At 46.5% G+C, this 21433-nt stretch overlaps 1 protein-coding gene across 1 annotated transcript in view; it reads right to left on the bottom strand.

Moving 5' to 3' along the window:
• Positions 1-414: 414 nt before the first annotated feature.
• The window catches only part of CHMP4B (charged multivesicular body protein 4B), a 38367-nt gene continuing 17348 nt past the window's right edge, over positions 415-21433 (bottom strand). Inside the window, exons 2-5 of the mRNA XM_040330349.1 lie at positions 14403-14580; positions 11399-11513; positions 8238-8364; positions 415-2632 (exon numbers count right to left, since the gene is read on the bottom strand). Of these exons, the coding sequence (XP_040186283.1) occupies positions 2568-2632; positions 8238-8364; positions 11399-11513; positions 14403-14580 (485 nt within the window). The 3' untranslated portion in view covers positions 415-2567. The remainder of the gene's footprint in view (positions 2633-8237; positions 8365-11398; positions 11514-14402; positions 14581-21433) is intronic.

Raw genomic sequence — 21433 nt, 5'->3', positions numbered from 1 at the left:
CGGAGACGGCCCACCGCTGGCGGCTTCCCAGCTGCACGGAGACGGCTTCATTCTTGTACCACTGACATACACTAGTCACTACATAGTTATTTCAACTGTCTCTATAGCCGTTACTTTTTTCGCATCATAACAAGGATGTTACAAAAAGAAAAATCACATTTCGAAATATACTTTATTTCATAGGTGAGAGCAAACCTAGTTTCAAATTAATTGGAAATGTTATATAAACAGGACTGCAAAATACATTCACTCGATGAACATAGCTAAGAGTTGTGCAGCCATTCACTGTATTGTATGTCTATAGTCTAGAAGTTACACGCAGAGCTTTCAGACAAGGCCTGTACATCCTATGGTATCAACCGTTAAAAGGGTTTCTTGGCTAAGCAAAAAAGAGGGGCAACTGTTCCATAAAAATAATAGGAATATAGAGACTTTTTATTAGAAAGTGCAAACTATTACTGACTGTAGACATAAAATTTGAAAAACAAAACACATTATTTCAAACTAAACAGTAACATCACCGACATGAAGGAAGTGAAGCTTTATTATTATACTAATTTACTTCACTGCCAACAAACTATAAAGAGCCTCATTTATCAGCGTGTGTGGGGTCAGAATGGTTTCAAATGCCCCACCGCAATCAGATTCTTCCCATCATGCTCCTATGCTGCACCCGGACAGTCTGCTTGTCCCTAGGAACCAATCAGATTTTCCAAAACCATTATGAAGCATAAATGGAAGAATAACATTGCTATAGGTGGCAACAGTCTAATGAGGCACACTGATAAATGGGACCTCAGTTATGGTTTCTCCATGGCAGCGCCAAGCACATGGTAGAGTGCAGCGATTGGTAAAGGCTCCCAAATGCTTGTAAACACGGTATGAAGGTTCAAGATACGACTTTGATCAGCGTTTGTGCTGCAGTCTCACGACAGGCCTTGATTTCAAGTGTGTGCTCTCGTGACAACCAACCAGACGCTTACTTGTTTTATCTAACCTGCACCAAAAAAAAAAAAAAGACAGACGCTGGTTGGCTGGAGAACAAACACACTGTGCGTAGTGTGAAAAGAAAAAGAAAAAACAAACACAGGAAATGCAGATTAAATGAAATTAGAGTCTTCATGCTCTGAGGTGTGAACACAGCAGTAGCCCATCTGACTCCTGCCAGATACAAGTTCAAGGGAAGACAAATCAATGACAGTGACACTTGAAAAAACTCAGCTTCACGGCACCTGAACTAGTATCTAGCCTGTGATTTAAAGAACGGTTGCTGTTGTGGTAGGTAGGACTGAAGCCACCTCTTCCCTACATAAAAGCAATTGTGAGTCCCTGCCAGGAGGGGCATTAAAAGGCCATTGATGACCACATCTACTTCGAAAATGTTATCTATGAAAATGGAGGCAAAAGAGGTGCTATTATACACAGCAACCAAATTTCCAATTAAAAAAAAAGGACTGCTTGCTACAGTCAACAGCTCTATTTTGCTTTCACGAATGGGCCTCAAAACCTGTTGAGTTGACCAAAAATAAGCTAGCTTATTCACAGAAGTAAATGATAAAGAACACAGAGGCTGCTGCAAAAAATAAATATGCGGCGCAAACAGTAAATGGAACAACCAATCAGATTCCAATGCCATTTGAATAGTGCAGGTGAGAAACGGACAGAAGAACCTTATTGGCTGCCATAGACACTTGATGGACTCGGTGGCTAATACAGCTGTTGGATTTGTCTTCCTGTGTAGCCTGTGAGGAAATAACTCACGTATAGGCCTGTGCCATATAATACTCGCTCCAACTGGAATATGTACATCTAGATTTTATATACTGATAGAGGAATACATAGGTGAGCACACAAGATGTTACATGTAAGATCTGTATGTATATTTCAGAATCTGTATAAATATAGCCACATGACATACTGACTACATATTATACACGGATATCACTGCAGTTCAGATGAATTGTTGCATTCTATAGTTTGGATACAGCAGAGTAACAATAAAGAGTGCCATCATTTAACGGCACTCTGAGAACCGAGCTAGCTGTGCCACTAGGGGGAGCAGTTCAGGACTGACAGACCAATATAGGTGACATTTGTGGGATCCTCACATAATAGATGGCTACACTGTACTGAAAAGCTGGCATATTACAGAGATAGAAGGCATCTGTTTGACAGGAGAACGAACGTGTACCAATGCAGGGAAAGAATGGAGTCCGATATTTATAGAGAGCGCAGGCATTTGAGGCCAAGGCAGCTATAAGACGCCGTGATCCAGGAGTCCTTAATGATGGGCAGTCTGACGTTGATTAGCCAGATGCGGGGGCTTTACAGATCTGATATTGTACTGAAAAGAAAACTACCGTAGTTATTTCATAATCAGGCTGAACCTAAGCACCGGCTGTGTTCAGTTTGTTTATCCGAATGCGCATTCCAGGCTTTAGGCGTTAGAAAGAGAAAGGGGGAGAGAAAGAGACATGGCGTCCTTTTCTGTATCCCCTCCCCCTTTCTTCCCAGGTATGTGTACACCCAACGCAGACAGGTGTTTAGTCTCTATGCACATGTGACATCTACACAGCAGCCCAATTCTCCAGTTCTCGCATGTCATCATCATCCTCCTCTTGCTTCTTCTTGGCTAGAAAAAAAATAAAGAATGTGTTATTTGCAAGTACTTTAATAGAGACTTTACTGGCCAGCCTTGCAATTCCCCTGCATAGTATACCCCACCCACTAAAACGTCAGTCATACAAGTGCAAAGCAGGATACACACTAAACTATTTTCTTTAGTGTAACAGGAGTCACTTTAGGGGCACAGGGTGAATGAACCCCACTATGGTCTGTGCTAGTCACATTTAATGCGGTATAGATATTGTATATATATTGTGTGTTGGCTTGTGTGTACTATTAAGCTTGCTGTGATGAAAGGGGTGGGGTGTGATTGCATCCTATTGTCTATTGTGGTAATTAAGTCTGCTACTGTGGTGATGTGGATTGGAGCTTGGTAGACAGTCTGGCTACCTATTATGGGATGTTTAAGTGTCTTGCTGTGAGGAAAAGGGGGGGGGGGGAATCACTCCAGCAATCCCCCTCCTGCTAAGACTGTTTACTGAAGGAGAAGTTTGAACACACCTGACCTGTATCACCATTGTCATTGGACAATTTAACCCACCCTGTTTCCCAAGGGTGGGAGGGATGTATTTTGAAGAGAAATGTGTTACCATGTGCTTGCAATAAAGATTCATTCCCTGTTTTGAACCTCAAACAGAGCTGTGTGTCTCGTTTCTGGGGGAATTCTTATGGGTCGTGTTCGTTTGCCTGATTGTGGAGTGTCGATAAGCTGTCTTGGGTGGAATGGAATATCGTAAACGGATTTAACCCCCTGTCCCATTTGGGGTTCCGTTACATTTAGATTTACCAAAACCATCTAATATGAGTTCAAACCTAAACACTTTAAATTTGTATGCAATCAGGCAGGTCCTTGTACTGCATAGTTGAAGGTAAATATAAACGAATTCTAACAAAAGTTGTATAGTGTGTATCCAGCTTTAGTATAATGCAAGAAGGGTACAAATGTAGGCACTGCGCCACTGCTAAGTGGTCCAGAAACAACTTTATTCCATTAAAGGTCAGGGGTACCGATCAAATAACAGCCAGCGTGTTTCTGAGGGTCTACGTACCCCCTTCATCAGGGATAGAAAGAATATAAGATTATCCTGTCAATCTGACATCAATGCAATGTCCTCTCCACATAAAACCAAACACTCAATAGTAATGAGTGTCAAAAAATAAACATGACTGCTGAAAAAAAGTGCCAATAGAAAAAAAATAAAAAAATAAATCATAAACACTAATCATCATCATAACCATTATTAAACGATACATTGTGGATGGGACATTAACCCAATAAACAGAGGGGGAAAAAAAAGCTTGAAACTGGTATGTGTATAAATTAAACCATACAGTCTACAATCTGATTGTAAAATGAACAAAAGAAATGAAAAATCAATTCATACACTTACCAGTTTCAAACGTTTTATTTTTCCCCCTGTCTCTTTATTAGGTACCCATCCCATTCACAATGTATCATTTTAATAATAGTGATGATTATTAGTGGTGTTATTTTTTTATTTTTTTTCAGTACCCTTTTTTTTTATATATCTTTGTTCAGCACTCATGTTCTCTTTTATGTGATTATGAACTCTCATTACTATTGACTGTCTGGTTTTAATTATGACCCCGTGGTGGGGGCATTGCGTTGATGTCAGATTGACATGATAATCTTCTTATGTTCTTTCTAGCCCTGATAAAGGGGGAACATAGACCCCTGAAACACAGTGGTTTAATGGAATAAGGTTATATCTGGCCCTCTGAGCAGTGGAGTGGCGCTTAAGTTTCAACCCTTCTTGCATTACAAGCCGAGGAGACCGTGGAGATCCTCTGGAGTGTAGAAATCACCTGCCCAGGAACCAGATCATTTACACCAACATTAATACACAAAAAAATAAATAAAAATTGGCAGTTACTCAGAATTTTTACCACCCCACCAGTTCATATCGTCAAAGTTGCAATCCCCACTAGGATATAAAAAAAACCTGAGAATGAAAATAAGAAAGGGTGCACACCAGCCTAGTGCATTATCCCACAAATATATTGGAGATAAAAAGTAAATAAAAACTACTCACAAACTTGTGATGCACGTATGCTACAAACAGCCATCCATCCATGGCTCGAAAGCCCCGTAATCAACAGTCACCAGACCCTGGAAAGACCACGAAGGAGCCCCCGTTGGCAGACGCATTTCGAAGGATTGTCCTTCATCAGAGCCTTAGGTTCCCCCCAAGGTCGGGGGACTTGACTCCAGGATATTGAAATCAGGGATGGATGGCTGTTTGTAGCATACTTGCATCACAAGTTTAGGTGTAGTTTTTAATACTTTTTATCTTCAATAAATGTATATGGATAATACACCAGGCTGGTGCGCCCTCTTTTCTTTCCATTCTCCAGATATGCCAAGAACACCCCCAGTCCTAGAGAGCAGCAAAGCCTGAAGCACTACCCCTGGCAAAGTGGACCTCAACTTCCACCTGAGCCAGGCCGGCATACTTATGTGCAAGAGTGTTTTTTATGTATGTATGTATGTATGTATGTATGTATGTATGTATGTATGTATGTATGTATGTATGTATGTATGTATGTATGTATGTATGTATGTATGTATGCAGGGGTTGACAAATTTGCTTGGTATCTAGGAGCCAGCTAAAAAAGTTAGGAGCCAGAAAACGCACCCCGTCCCGACGAGCTTGCGCGCAGAAGCGAACACATACGTGAGCAGCGCCCGCATATGTAAACGGTGTTCAAACCCAATTTTGAAGCATGACATGTTGGGTATGAATTTACTCTGCGTAACATTATCTTTCATAATATTAAAAAAAATGGGGATAACTTTACTGTTGTCTTATTTTTTAATTAAAAAAAGTGTAATTTTTTCCCAAAAAAGTGCGCTTGTAAGACCGCTGGGCAAATACGGCGTGACAGAAAGTATTGCAACGATCGCCATTTTATTCTCTAGGGTGTTAGGATAAAAAATATATATGTTTGGGGGTTCTAATTAGAGGGAAGAAGATGGCAGTGAAAAATGACATTAGAATTGCTGTTTAACTTGTAATGCTTAACTTGTAATACCAACGGCCACCACCAGATGGCGCCAGCTCACATCTGGTGGTAATAACTTGTAATACCAACGGCTCACCACCAGATGGCACCAGCTCACAAAAAAAAAAAAAAAATATTTTTTTTTTTGCCCACCTTCCAAACCAAGTCGCCAGGACACTATTTCTAGTCGCCATGGCGACCTGGCGCCCGGGATTTGTCGACCCCTGGAGATATATATATATAAATAAATAAAATAAAAAATAAAAAGAACCCCCTGCATTCGAGCAGCACGATTAATTGTTAGATCGTGATTCTTACACTATAATGAATATTAGAAAAAAAAAATGAAACCTGTAAAAAAAAAAAAAAAAAAAAAAAAAAAAAATTGTACAATGTGAAAGATGTTACGCCGCGACAATCGTGATCTTAATTCTAAGCAAAAAAAAGGGATTGTTTTTTTTTTAGCCAGAATCGTGCAGCTCTACTGGGCATCGAAAAACGTGTGCAGGAGGAAGTAGTATAACCTCGAACTTCTAAAAACTGGCTGTCAACTATGGTTTGAAAAGCAATCCACCTCGGATTGATATTTAGAGGGCAGTAAAGTCTGCCGCCCATGTGAAAGAGACTTAAAGCCAGGTGTTCTTGAAGTTCTAGGATAAAGGGACCCAACGTCCACAACTTGACCTGCCAAAGTCATAACATTAAAAGGACCACCACGTAACCAAATACTGCTGCAGATATAAAGTGGAGCCACCTAGAGGTGTCTGCAGATATTTGTAGCAGACTAGCCATGCTGTTTTTACTACCAGACCCCAATCTGATGGGCAATGCTTTAGCTCTTCCTGCATATTCCTACTGATCAGTGAGGCAGCCAATAAAAATGAAAGGGTGAGGCCGGCTTACCAGTAAGTTCCAATATCGGGAAGTTGCCTAAATTATATCCATCCCTCTTTCCACAAATGGCTTAAAATGTATTCCTACCCCCCTGTGGTGATCTCCTGGACCCTAGACCAAGGCTGCACAAAGGGCATCAACATCTGGTCAAGTCAGCACTAACTCACACCCCTCCAAGTGCTATGCCCAACTACTCATTTCTACTCAAAAGAATTTCTGTGGACAGTAAAAGGCTCTGCCACTAGACAGCTGGGAGAAAAAAAAAAAACTGTTTATCATCCCATTTCCTGGTGGACGGTGACTTGCAGAGCTACAGAAGCTGCTATCGGATGCTACCAGGTGTGTCAGATAGCATGTCCCCAGCTGGCTCCTTTGGTTCCTCCTGCCAGCCAGTAAGGGACACTAAATTACATAGAAGCCAGCAGCTGAAATATCAGCACAAAGCAGGGGAAACACTTTCCAACACACCCAAAAGAGTTGGACAGCAGCTGCATTGTTTGCCAAACAGTTAGAATTGTACTCACTAGCAACTGGACAAACAAGTATTAATCTTTTACAGGGCGGCCCCTACTCAGTTCCTTTATTGTAGTGTCAGGGTTGGATTCATTTCCTCTTAGAATTTAAAGCTACATGTACAGCCTAGGATCAAAGTGGATTGATTTGGAGACCAACATGAACATGCATGCACTTCAGTATGGTTGCCCCCTTAAAGAGGAGTTCCACCTAAAAATTTAACTTCCTCTTAACCCACTCCTCGCCCCCTTACATGCCACATTTGGCATGTAATTTTTTTGGGGGGGGGAGAGTGGGGGCTTCAGGAGAAGGGGACTTCCTGTCCCACTTCCTCCTTCCGCCGAGGGGCTGGAAAGGCGATTAGCTTAATCGCCTTTTCACAGCCCCTCCCTGTAGGCGAGCGCCTGTCCAATCGGACGGCGACGCTCGCGCATGCGCACTGCCGCTCGCGCATGCGCAGTGGGTGCCCGGCCGTGAAGCCGAAAGCTGTCACTGCCGGGTGCCCACACTAAGAATGAAGACGCCGGCCGGCGAGGGGGGGCGAGGAGCGGAGCCCCGGCCGGCGTGTCGCTGGAGCCAGTAAGTGTCTGTTTATTAAAAGCCAGCAGCTACACTTTTTGTAGCTGCTGACTTTTAATAAACTTAAAAAAAAGGTGGAAAACTCCTTTAAAGAGGATCTTCAGTCGGTTTGCAAAATAAAATTCAGCAGCTGCCAACTTTTAACAAAAGGACACTTACCTGTACAGGGATCCAGCGCTGTCCTTCCCTGGGCCGGTTCTTCACCATTTTTCAGGTCCCCAGCATGTTTACAGTGGGAAGCCAGCTGTGATTCCTTGTAACTTCACAGTCGGCTTCCCGCTGCACTTTTTGTGAATGATCCCGTAGCTTCCTGGAACCTCTGGCATGTCCCAAGACATTGGGGCAGGGGAGAGAACATCCGGCGGAATCAAGGCGATTCCACAAGTGGGGAGCATGTACCTGCCAAAATTAGGTACCCACTCCCCCCAAAAAAAAAAAAGTATAATATACCAATAATGTTAGAAAGCGAAACTTTCACTTTTGGGCGAAGTTCCGCTTAAAAATTATGACAGATGATCCTCACATAGGAGAACCTTCAGAACGAGTAACTAACACACTATGCCCTTTGCACACAGTTCAGTCTTTGGAAATAAAATGCTTACCTGGCTTTGCAGGCAAAGAAGCTGCAGGCACATTTGGGAGCGGCACAGTTTCTGGACCATGAACCTCCAAAAGATTCTTATCTAGTTCTTCCTGTTCTAGTTCTTCCAATTCTGCCAAGAGTTCATCCTGGAAACAAAGACAGGCGGTAAAGAAGTACTCCTATTAAAGGGGCAGCTGTGAAAGTTAAATGGAACGTCCTTTGTGCCCTTTAATTAAAACCATTCAAGTATAAGGAGGAGCACATCATTTCTATTCTATAGCTTGTGTAATCAGGCAAATGGAGCATGAGAGGGGGAATGCAATGTGGAAAGGGGACATTACATTTGGCTGCTGTAGGATGGTGGGGGGAGCAGTTACACTTGCCGCCTCCTGTGCTTTCATTTAACCCTTAAAGCATAAGTTCACCTTTGCAGCCCCCCGCCCTGTGGCAGCAGTATGGGGAGAAGTTCCTTGTACTAGCTGTCATTATTTGAAAACAGCGCAGCCATGCGGGGGCCACGTCATTCATACACACAGCTGAACAAACTACAAACCCTCACATCCTTAATGATCTACCACGGCGCTTTAGTTTAAATCGAGTCTTCCATTCAGCGAGTATCGTCTTCCCCACTGACAGAATGCTGGAGACCTGCATGGCATTAGTGATCTGCTGATCGCTGGTGCAATGCTTTACAGGCTCCTGCAACAAAAAATAATATGTTATGCCAGGGCTCAAAATTTCAAGTCCTGAGCCACTAGCCAGGCCTTAAGAGTTACTAACCACGAGCTTCACCGTGCCCCATCAAATGGAGCGTCGCAGTGTCCCATCAAATGGAGCGTCGCAGTGTCCCATCAAATGGAGCGTCGCAGTGTCCCATCAAAAGGAGCGTCGCAGTGTCCCATCAAAAGGAGCGTCGCAGTGTCCCATCAAAAGGAGCGTCGCAGTGTCCCATCAAAAGGAGCGTCGCAGTGTCCCATCAAAAGGAGCGTCGCAGTGTCCCATCAAAAGGAGCGTCGCAGTGTCCCATCAAAAGGAGCGTCGCAGTGTCCCATCAAAAGGAGCGTCACCATGGCCCTTTAAATGCAGTTCCATCGTGCACCTTTAAAGTCAGCGTCACCTTGCTCCATCACTCCAGACTCACCATTGTCGCCTGGTTCACACACACAGCGGACATCTCCCACTCACTATGTGTTACAGAGCTGGGTCTGTGTTCGGCGGCCCTGCCCCCCTAGACTGGCTCGTGTAATAGGCGGATCACTGAATCAATCTACTACCACACGAGACGGTCTGGGGGGGGGGGGGGGCGGGATCTTGATACACAGAGCCGCCGAACAGACCCAGCTCCGTAACACACAGTGGGAGATGTCCACTGTGTGTATGTGAGGAGGAGACGGCGGCGGCTTCAGTCCAGCCATGCCGTTATGTGTCCTCCGGCTGACAGTTTCCTGGCTGATCGCTTCAGCCAGGAAACTGTCAGCCTGCTCTTTCCCTGTACCTCACTCGCCCTGCACTAAATTTCACTCGCAAAATGCGAGCATGCGAGTGGAATTTTTAAGGGCTATGGTATGCTCTACAATGTCTGGTTCCAGCAGACTCTCAGGATAGCTGTCTATTGTACCTCCAATATGGGCAAGCAGATACTTGACAGCTGGAAGAGCAATGAACTACAAGGACACTCACCAGCACCCTTGTAATTCATTGCGAACTACCAGCCGTCGGCTGCAATGGCTGAAGGTTCTTGTAGTCTATTCATTCACAGGGAACTGTGAATGAATGAGGTGGCTGTGCGGGCGCTGTTTTCAAATACTGACAGTGGGTGTGGGGAGAGGATCCCCTACCCGTTGTCACAGGGAGGGGGTTGAGGTGCAGAAACTGGAACATGTTTCAAAAGGTGAATATATCCTGTAAATCTTTCACATTATAATTAAAAACTCCTTTATTTAAAAAAAATCCCCAAAAATGTTAAAAAAAATAAAAGCACTGAAATAAGGCAACTATAATGGTGTCTTCGCATTCACCTCTGGGCCAGCAGTTGCTCAAATGAAAACACTGAAAACATGTCTCTCACCACCCTAGGCCTTAAACTGTAACTGTAATTCCAAGAGCCTAGTTTGAATGGTAAATGTCAGTCCCCAAAAGCCTAAAGAGCCGATCTAGGTATACTGACCTACAACAAGCAAGACTGAATAACGACATGCCTGTTCTAGATCTGTGTCTCAAAAAAATACTGAAGCCAGGCAACTAGCATTTTCAGAAGGAGATCAGTAATGGTGTCCTCTGTATTACACTATACTACATACAAGTTTCCTTGAAGTCCCAAGCTTAGGTAGGCCATGTGACTGATGTGCATTTTAAGAATCAATGACTAAAAGGGCAAATTTAAAGCTTTTTAAACCCAAAAGAAAACATGCAATACATTGCAGCTTACCTATTCTTAGGCCTCATTCACAGGGGAGTACTTAAGCGCACATTTGTGCGAACAGCCCGTTTTTCCAAACGGGATGCACAGGTGTTCTGTATATTCCATGCAGGCAGTCCCATTCATGTCTATTGGGATGCAGCAGCTGCAGATGACAAACAAAGCCTGCAGGCTAAATCCGGCACTACATGCCATTTTATATGGCCCTCGCGCTTCTCTCCTGCGGCCGCAGCAACCCCCTCGTCTCTGCCCCCCATCTTGTCTCAGCAGCAGAGAGGACGACAGAACTCCTCTGCCAGATCCTGCACTTCTCTTGGCAACCACAGAGAGGCTCATCTCTGCCCCCCTTCCCGTCTCAAACGTCAGCAGCAAAGAGAACTCCTCCTACAGATTTTCTGCCTCTCAGCACCCCCTCATCTTCGCCTCCCCTGGTCTCGGCAATCAGCTGACTCCCAGGCCTCTTCTGATCCTCCTCCAGACCCTGTACTTTCTGCCTCCCAGCTCCTTCCCAGCAGTAGCAGACGGTAAGGGGTTGCATTGCGATGTAAGGGACTCAACCTCTAATGGTGATGGAGCTCTTGACATCTTATATAATTGGGGGGGGGGGGAGCTTTCTCTGGATATCTAGTCTTACAGATACAACCGGCCCTTTGAGGGCAACCATAACGCCAATGCGGCCCGCGACTAAATTGAGTTTGACACTCCTGGTCTAGGTACATATGCAAATTTCAGGTTTAGGCATTTTTTAGTTTTTCACTCACCTCATCAAACTCCTCTCCAAAACCAATGGGTTTGGAAATGGCATCTGAGATTTCATGTGCCACCTCATGCTGGTCAGCGATGTCCTGCATTAGTTCGTCAACCTTATCAATATCCCTGTAGACAAAAACATTGCATTTTTATAATCAATAAAGCTGAAGGACAAAGTAGCGCACCTATTTACCACTTAAGCACCGAGCCGGTTTTTCAGATTCGGCGTTAACAAGACTAAAACAATTTTTTTTGCTAGAAAATTGCTTAAAACCCCCAAAACATATATATTTTTTTCTAACACCCTAGAGAATAAAATGACGGTCATCGCAATACTTTTAGTCACACAGTATTTGCGCAGCGGTCTTACAAGCACACTATTTTGAATAAAAAAATAAGACAACAATAAATTTGGCCTAATCTTTTTACATATTGTGAAAGATAATGTTAGGCCGAGTAAAATGATACCCAACATGTCACGCTTTAAAATTGCGCCAGCTCGTGGAATGGCGTCAAATTTTCCCTTAAAAATCTCGATAGGCGACGTTTAAAAAATTCTATAGGTTGCATTTTTTGAGCTACAGAGCAGGTCTAGGGCTAGAATTATTGCTCTCGCTCTAACGATCACGGCGATACCTCACTTGTGTGGTTTGAACACCGTTTTCATATGCGGGCGCTACTCGCGTATGCGTTCGCTTCTGCGCGCAAGCTCGTCGGGACGGGGCGATTTAAAAAATGTTTTTGTTTTCTTTTTATTGATTTATTTTTTTACACTGAAATAATAAAAAAAAAATGTATCACTTTTATTCCTATTACAAGGAATGTAAACATCCCTTGTAATAGAAAAAAGCATGACAGGTCCTCTTAAATATGAGATCTGGGGTCAAAAAGACCTCAGATCTTATATTTAGACTTCAATGCAAGGAAAAAAAAAAAAAAAAATTGAAATTTTGTCATTTAAAAAAAATGACAACAAAAAAATTGTCTCTTTAAGATGCTGGGCGGGACTGACGTTTTGACGTCACTTCCACCCAGCAGAGCTATGAGGACGGGTGGGGGCCATCTTGCCCTCATTCGTGTCCTCACTGATCAGGCAGCAGCACCCGATCTCCTCCGCCGCTACCGACGGCTACGGTAAGCGGCGGAGGGCGCGGGAGAGCGGGGGCCCCTCTCCCGCCACCGATAATGGCGATCTCGCGGCGGAGACCGCCGTTATCGTTTACACGTCCGCCCACAGAAGAGATGGATACCTCGGTTGTGGCAGCAGCTGCTGCCGTTACCGAGATATCCATCTTTAAAAAGACGACGTATATATACAGTGGGCGGGCGTTAACCGGTTAAGAGTTATACACATCCAGATACAACAGTCAGAAATAAAAAAAAATAAAGTAGGCACCGCTGCTAAATAATCTCTATATAAAAAAGCAGATACATTACTGTGGAACCCAAAAAGCCAAAATGCTTTTAAAGTTGTTGTATACTCCCAATGCGGAAGTTGTACCTATAGGTAAGCCTTAACTATAGGTACTGCAAATATCTCCTAAATGTGCGCCATTAAGGATAAATTTACCTTGTAGTGCGCCAATGTCATCGGCGCATGTGCTGTGAAGAAACGCCACTCTGTACCGTTTCTTTACTAGCAAGTGCCGTGACTGGCAGCTCGCACGCACATGTGCAGGAGTGACGTCACGCGACTCTGGCCAGTCACAGAGCCGGAGTCCGCAGGCACGGGAGGAAGAGGGGCGAAGAAGGATGTAGCCACCAGCAGGACATTGCGGCTTCGTTTGCAGGTCAGTGGGACATAATGGGCTAGTATGCATTTCATACAAGCCCATTATGCTATTACTTTGCAGGGGGGAAAAAGGGGGGACACAAGCCTTTACAATCACTTAACCACTTCGGACCTGAAAATCCAACTGGAGGTTAATTGACGTCCGGCCCTTAGCGCGCTCCAGAGCGCGCAGCGGGGAAACTCTGTGTTGGCCGTGTCCCTTGGACAAAGCCAATTAAAGATTGCCGCGAACGGCCAGAGTGGCCGTTTGCGATGCGATCTGTGCGGCCAATGAGAGATGATCTCATATGAGATCATCTCTCATTGCCGTTTTACACAGAGACAGCGTCCTGTCTCTGGAGAGGAGACCGATCTGTGTCCCTTGTACATAGGGACACAGATCGGTCACCCCCCCCACCTACAGTTAGAACACAATGCAGGGAATACATTTAACCCCTTCCTCACCCCCTAGTGTTAACCCCTTCAATGCCAGTCACATTTATACAGTAATTAGTGCATATTTATAGCACTGATCGCAGTATAAATGTGAATGGCGCCAAAAATGTGTCAAAAGTGTCCGATGTGTCCGCCATAACGTCGCAGTCCCAATAAAAAAAAAAAAAATAAAAAAAAAAAACGCAGATCGCCGCCATTTCTAGTAAAAAAATAATAATAATTCTGTCCCCTATTTTGTAGGCGCTATAACTTTTGCGCAAACCAGTCGCTTATTGCGATTTTTTTTTTTTACCAAAAATATGTAAAATACGTATCGGCCTAGACTGAGAAAAAAATGTTTTTTTTTTTTTAAATTGGGACATTTATTATAGCAACAAGTAAAAAATATTGTATTTTTTTCAAAATTGTCGCTCTTTTTTGTTTAATAGCGCAAAAAATAAAAACCGCACAGGCGATCAAATACCACCAAAAGAAAGCTCTACTTGTGGGGAAAAAAAAGTATGTCAATTGTGTTTGGGAGCCACGTCGCACGACCGCGCAATTGTTGGTTAAAGCGACGCAGTGCCGAAAGCTGAAATTTCACCTGGGCAGGAGGGGGGTATATGTGCCCAGTAGGCAAGTGGTTAAATTCCCTTTCTTCCCCATTCTGATGCTCGGTTTGACCCGCAGAAAGTGGTCTTCACCAGAACAGCCAGTAGAGGGAGCAAACACTCGATTTGCAATCGGCTGGCAGGTTACCCCCTGGGTTGCCTATGGGATGAGCAAATCTCATATGTGACAGTACTTACATGTTATCGTGAGCGGCCTTCATAGCTTTAGCTGCAAAGCCCATGTTCTTGAGGACTTCGGTGTTTGTGTTGGCATTTTCTAAGGCTTCCCTCTGGAATTCGATCGTAGACAGCGTTCCGTCAATCTGTGCCAATTGTTTCTCGTACCGCTTCTTCCGTTTCAGTGCCAGGAGAGCAACTATGGGCAAAACATAAGAATCGGTTAGTGGAAGCCTTGAGACTACATAGAGATATACAGTACATCTTGGGTGACATTACAACAAGCCTTAAAGCGGTAGTTCACCCTCAGTGTCAACATTGTACCATAAAATCAGGCATTGTAGCGCGAGCTACAGTATGCCTGTCTCAAATTTTTTATCCCCGTACTCACAATGTACTGCTACATTATAGATTCCGACTCCCGCGGGGAATGGGCGTGCCTATGGAGAGGGAGGATGATTGACGGCTGGCTCTGGCACGTCACTCTCCCCGAAGACAGCCGGAGTAGGTCTCGGCTCTTCACGGCGCCTGCGCACAGACTATGCACAGGCGCCGTGAAGAGCCAAGCCTATTTCGGCTATTTCCGGAGAAGCGTGACGCGCCAGAGCCGGCCGTCAATCACCTTCCGTCTGGATTGGAACGCCCATTCCCCATGGGCAGTCGGAATCGTCTATGTACGATTACACGGTGAGTACGGGGATAAAAAATTTGAGACAGGCATACTGTAGCTCGCGCTACAATGCCTGATTTTATGCTAGAAGGAAAAAAAATAAAAAATTCTTGTTTATAGGGTGAACCCCCGCTTTAAAGAGAACCAGTCATGACTGGGCTTATGCAAGAAGATAAACCTTCATTTTTACATTTTGTATACTTCAATGAAACATGTATATGTAGTGTACTGAATGATGCAGCATTACATTAGGGGGTATTGAGTAGAGGTCGACCGATATGGGTTTTTCTCTGGCCGATGCCGATGCCGATATTTAGAAATCGGGGCAGCCGATGGCCGATATATGAGGCCGATTTTTGCGGCCGATATTTTGGGCCGATTTTTGGATTGGGATGCATTGTGGAGGAGGATGGATGGTGCTGGGCGTGGGTGGGAGATGCGTTGTGGAGGGGGAAAGATGGTGCTGGCTGTGCGTGGGGGATGCATTGTGGAGGGGGATGGATGGATGGTGCTGGGTGTGGGTGGGGGATGTGTTGTGGAGGGGGATAGATGGATGGTGCTGGCGGTGGATGTGTTGTGAAGGGGGATGGATGGATGCAGCTGGCCGTGGGTGGGGGATGCATTGTGAAGGGGGATGGATGGATGCAGCTGGCCGTGGGTGGGGGATGCATTGTGAAGGGGGATGGATGGATGCAGCTGGCCGTGGGTGGGGGATGTATTGTGAAGGGGGATGGATGGATGCAGCTGGCCGTGGGTGGGGGATGCATTGTGAAGGGGGATGGATGGATGGATGGATGGAGCTGGCCGTGGGTGGGGGATGTATTGTGAAGGGGGATGGATGGAGCTGGCCGTGGGTGGGGGATGTATTGTGAAGGGGGATGGATGGATGAAGCTGGCCGTGGGTGGGGGATGCATTGTGAAGGGGGATGGATGGATGCAGCTGGCCGTGGGTGGGGGATGTATTGTGAAGGGGGATGGATGGATGGAGCTGGCCGTGGGTGGGGGATGCATTGTGAAGGGGGATGGATGGATGGAGCTGGCCGTGGGTGGGGGATGCATTGTGAAGGGGGATGGATGGATGGATGGAGCTGGCCGTGGGTGGGGGATGCATTGTGAAGGGGGATGGATGGATGGAGCTGGCCGTGGGTGGGGGATGTATTGTGAAGGGGGATGGATGGATGGAGCTGGCCGTGGGTGGGGGATGCATTGTGAAGGGGGATGGATGGATGGAGCTGGCCGTGGGTGGGGGATGCATTGTGAAGGGGGATGGATGGATGGAGCTGGCCGTGGGTGGGGGATGCATTGTGAAGGGGGATGGATGGATGGAGCTGGCCGTGGGTGGGAGATGCTTTGTAGAGGGGGGTGGATGGATGGAGCTGGCCGTGGGTGGGGATGGATATATATAAAATGAGTGTGTATACAGGAGAGGGGTGTGCTCTAACATGTACACACTGTTCCCTCCAGCACTGTCCATTGGATGACACCTGTGAGCTCCCACGTGAGTTGGAGTACAATCACTAGAGAGCCGAGGCACCTATCAGAGATGATAGGAATACTGTACATTACCCCAGTCTCCAGCAGCACGAGAAATGAATCCTTCAGCCACGCTGCTGGTAGCCTGCGCGCCGGCCCCGCCCCCCTTACCTCGGCGGGCTGTAGCAGAAAGCAAACTTGTCACAAGCCTGAGCAGCTGCAGTAGTTGCTTGTCTGCGCGAAGAGATCACAAAAGCTTCCTGCATGCTGGGACGGTGGCGGGATTACTGAACATGGGCTCTAGGCTACGGCTGGAGCCGTAGCCTAGAGCCCATGTTCAGTAATCCCGCCAACGTCCCAGCATGCAGGAAGCTTTTGTGATCTCTTTGCGCAGACAACTTGTACTGCAGCTGCTCAGGCTTGTGACAAGTTTGCTTTCTGCTACAGCCCGCCGAGGTAAGGGGGGCGGGGCCGGCGCGCAGGCTACCAGCAGCGTGGCTGAAGGATTCATTTCTCGTGCTGCTGTAGGTGGAGCGGGGTTTTAGCGCGGCAGCCGAAAATCGGCCGATTTTTTTACAATAATCGGCCGATGCCGATTTCTTAAAAACGGCCAAATATCGGCCGATATATCGGCCGACCGATATATCGGTCGACCTCTAGTATTGAGGTTCACTCTGGAGCCAGAGGTCCCTGGAGTCGGACAGTTAATATCCCGCCCACTCAATGCATGCAGTCTTCCCAACTCCCAAGCAACCATAACAGAATCCAACACAGAGCCATGTAGCGGCTCACATTGCACTTAAAGTGAACCTGGTAAGGTATAGTGTGCAGGGGGAACAAAAGTGCTGAAGTACAATTGTGACCGGTTCTCTTCATAGAGAAACTTCATTAAAGGGGAACTGCAGTCTTCTCACATAATTTGTAATAACATCTTTTATTATTGTCATTCTGAAGCTTCCCTCCAACCACTTTGCATATTATTTAATATATACTGTGATTCTGTACTTGCCAAATATGCTGCAGAAATCTCCCTCCACTTAGTCTGGCTGCAGCCATTTTAACTGTGGGAAGCTGAAGTCTGTTCACTTCCTGGATTTACACAGACACCTCCAGCTCTGCAGCTCTCATTGGCCCTCTTATAACTCACCCACCTTCCTGGGAAAACTCAGGAGAGGGGGAGAGGGATGTGGATGTCGTCATAAGCCTGGGTCCCAATTGTCAACAAAACAAGTTGGAGAACCACCTATTTTTCACTCCAGTGGCACAAATTGCTTAGGATCATAAAAGCTAAATAGAATTTTCCAGTATTCCACCCTGGTCTGCATATTGCAATGAACCTGGAATATACAAAACAGTGTGGACCGACCGACCGAAACCAGTATATATGGGCGTGGACCTCCCCCCGGGCATATACCGCGGGGCCCTCCCCCCGGCATATACAGGCGTGGGCCGCGGGGCCCTCCCCCCGGCATATACAGGCGTGGGCCACGGGGCCCGCCCCCCCGGGATATACGGGCCTCGGGGCCCGCCCCCCCGGGATATACGGGCCTCGGGGCCCGCCCCCCGGGATATACGGGCCCCGCCCCCCCGGGATATACGGGCCACGGGGCCCACCCCCCGGGATATACGGGCATGGGCCCACCCCCCGGGATATACGGGCATGGGCCGCAGGGCCCACCCCCCGGGATATACGGGCATGGGCCGCAGGGCCCGCCCCCCGGGATATACGGGCATGGGCCGCAGGGCCCGCCCCCCCGGGATATACGGGCATGGGCCGCAGGGCCCGCCCCCCGGGATATACGGGCATGGGCCGCAGGGCCCGCCCCCCGGGTTATACGGGCGTGGACATAGAACCACTGGGATATACTATGAGGTTCATGAATCCCAGGATGCTCACACACCATGCAGCATAGCCTGCACAGTACACTGCACATACCTCATTGTTTATTGAGGGATATCCCCGCACATACCTGAGGAAGGAACTGCAAGGGTTTTTCTTTATTCACAACATGAATGCATAGAGATTATGGTATGCAACCAATGTATATGTAAAACAAATTTATTACAGGTTACATCAGGTTTGACCTCATTTAGCCATCGTTACTTCCTTATCCAATCCCAGGCTGTAATGGGCCCTTGAGAAAGCGGTGCAAGTTGGGGACCTGTCCATGCCGTCTAGCAGGGGTGCCTAAATCACACAGTTCTCATACAGATTTTAACCCTGTAGTACAGAACAAAAATGTAACTACAACAGGCAGCAGTGAGCTGCCTAATTTCTCATCACTACTATTGGGCACATGCCCTGCCCTCATTGCAAAAAGCAATACAACCTATCAGAAGCTTTGGGCATGTCATGTCGGTGGGCATACCTACAAAGAGACAACTATTAGAAAGTCCGTATTTATATAGACATTTCAAGAACCTGGAGGACTAACTGACTAATGATTGTTGCAGGTATAGGGGCTGCTCGTTCTGCTGCAAAATGTTAAATTGCTAGTCACTCGACTATCGGTAGGTTAACAACGTCCAATGACGAAACGCGTCTAGGACGTGCAATGACGTCATCGCGTTCAGGAGGAAGGGCTCCGTTCATGTGTTCGCCGGCCGGCAACAATTTTTTAGATGCTCGTGTATTCTTTTAAAAATGTGAGTAAATTTTTTATTGCTTGTTTTAATAAAAGTCCTTTGCGGAATTACACTACATCTGCTATTTCTATGCATGATCGTGCGGTGGTGTTCTGTTGCGTTTGCTGGAGCCAAGGTGTGGATTCCGATCCAGGGAGTGAGATCTCTCCCCAAAGGCCGCGGCTGGGCTATAGCCGACTGCTGTATATTATAGCCCATCTGGTAAGCTGCTTGACTTAATTGGTGGTGGGCTCTCACTGAAGAGTTAAAGCGGATCTCCACTCTAAAGTGGAGTCCCGCTGATCGGAACCCTCCCCCCCTCCGGTGTCACATTTGACACCTTTCAGGGGGGAGGGGGGTGCAGATACCTGTCTACAGACAGGCATCTGCACCCACTTCCGGCCCTACGATACGGGCAAAGGACGGGTTTTTTCCTTCCTTCCCGTCCGTCCCCCCGTTGTATGCTGGGAACACTCGGCTCCCAGCACACAGCGGGAGCCAATCGGCGGGCGCAGCGCGACTCGCGCATGCGCCGTAGGGAACCGGGCAGTGAAGCCGGAGCGCTTCACTTCCTGGTTCCCTTACCGAGGATGGAGGGGGGAGCAGCAGGGTGACGAGCGATCGGCTCGTCATCTGCTGCGATCACCGCTGGACTCCAGGACAGGTAAGTGTCCTTATATTAAAAGTCAGCAGCTGCAGTATTTGTAGCTGCTGGCTTTTAATATATTTTTCCCGTGGCACATCCGCTTTAAGTGTGCTGTGGAATCACGCTGGTGATTGAAATATTCCATTCATAGCAGACTTATTCCTAAGCTGGAAGTACTATAGACTTTCCTTCATCAACAAAGTTCCTGTAGAGGACCAATATCATATTTGTGGACGATTTGATCACACTGAGTCCGGGTGCTATGGCGCAGTTCTAACCCCCCCTTTCTTTTCCCTACATCTCTTTAGTGCATCTGCACAAGAGCTGCTGCCTCCCTGTTTCTATCTGTGTCTAGGTGATATGTTATTTGATTGCCATTGACAACCATTTTGTGATAAGCGCAATTTTTTTCTGTTATTATCGGTAGGTTTCCTCTCTGTCCACTGCAGTAATAGATTCCTCCTTGTGGCCGTTTCTATAGAAGTCCTGCCTGGCATTCAGCGAGGAATTCAGAAATCTCTCAGCAACGCCAAAACAAGCCGATTCTATCAGATCCCTAAAAAGGAAACAAACTCCAGGGATGCATTGTGCAGAATGCAGCCTGAAAGTAATGACTAGTTCCTAGACGCCTGGAGAGAATACCAAAGTTTCTTACAAAGCTGGGCATGCTCAGTAAGCTGCGGCATGTTTCCACTTGTCACACTCAAAGCTTTAGGGAAAAAAACAGTACAGCGACATGAAAGGCTCGTAAAACGCCATGATAGATGTGTACAGTTCTTTGTCACTTTGTACTCTGATGAGCTGCTACACACCTAGCAACCGCCCTGGTGACAGTCAGCCCCCTCCTACTCACAGTGATCATGTAATAGCTACTACAGCATGCTGGTTACTACAAAGTGAGTAGAATAAAGCTGTGTGAATTTCTCAGTCTGATCGTGCCTTTCCGAGCTGCACATACCCATCTTCCATTGGCTTCTCTGTTTAGGCACCAATGTGTGATGGCTCTGGACCAATAAGGGTGGGAATTGGTCCTAAAGCATATAAAGTGAAACGTGTTTCCTTCAAGAAAACAGATCCGCAGTCAAAGTATAGTGTATGCCAGTGGTTCTCAACCTCAGTCCTCAAGTACCCCCAACGGGCCAGGTTTTCCTTTATTTTGCACAGCTTCTTTTAAGGGTAACTCCACTTTCATGGGGGGAAAAAAAATAGCAAAGAAAATATAGTGCATAGAATTGTGACACTAATCCTATGGTAATTCAGGGTTCGACAATCCCCGGGCGCCAGGTCACAATTGCCACTAGAATTAGCGACCTGGCACGGCACAGCTGGGGTATCCTGCGTCTCCGTGCGCCCCCACCTCACCCGCCACGCGATAGCATCGGGCCACTCCGGCCGGTAATTGAGGCCACGGCTTTCTGCAGGCCTAGGCTTCCTTCTGTGATCTGTGCCATCTTGTGGTGGCCGTTGGTATGACAAAACAACCAGCAATGCTAATGGAGCTTCCCCTGTCTGTTTTCACTGCCATCTCCTTCCCTCTAATTGGAACCCCCAAACATTATATATATATATTTTTATTTCTAACACCCTAGAGCAGGGATATGCAATTAGCGGACCTCCAGCTGTTGCAAAACTACAAGT

The sequence above is a fragment of the Rana temporaria genome, chromosome 12 (genome assembly GCF_905171775.1).
Source record: "Rana temporaria chromosome 12, aRanTem1.1, whole genome shotgun sequence".
Classification (NCBI taxonomy): Eukaryota; Metazoa; Chordata; class Amphibia; order Anura; family Ranidae; genus Rana; species Rana temporaria.
The sequence above is the reverse complement of the archived record's forward strand: the minus strand, read 5'-3'. Positions and strand labels throughout refer to the sequence as shown.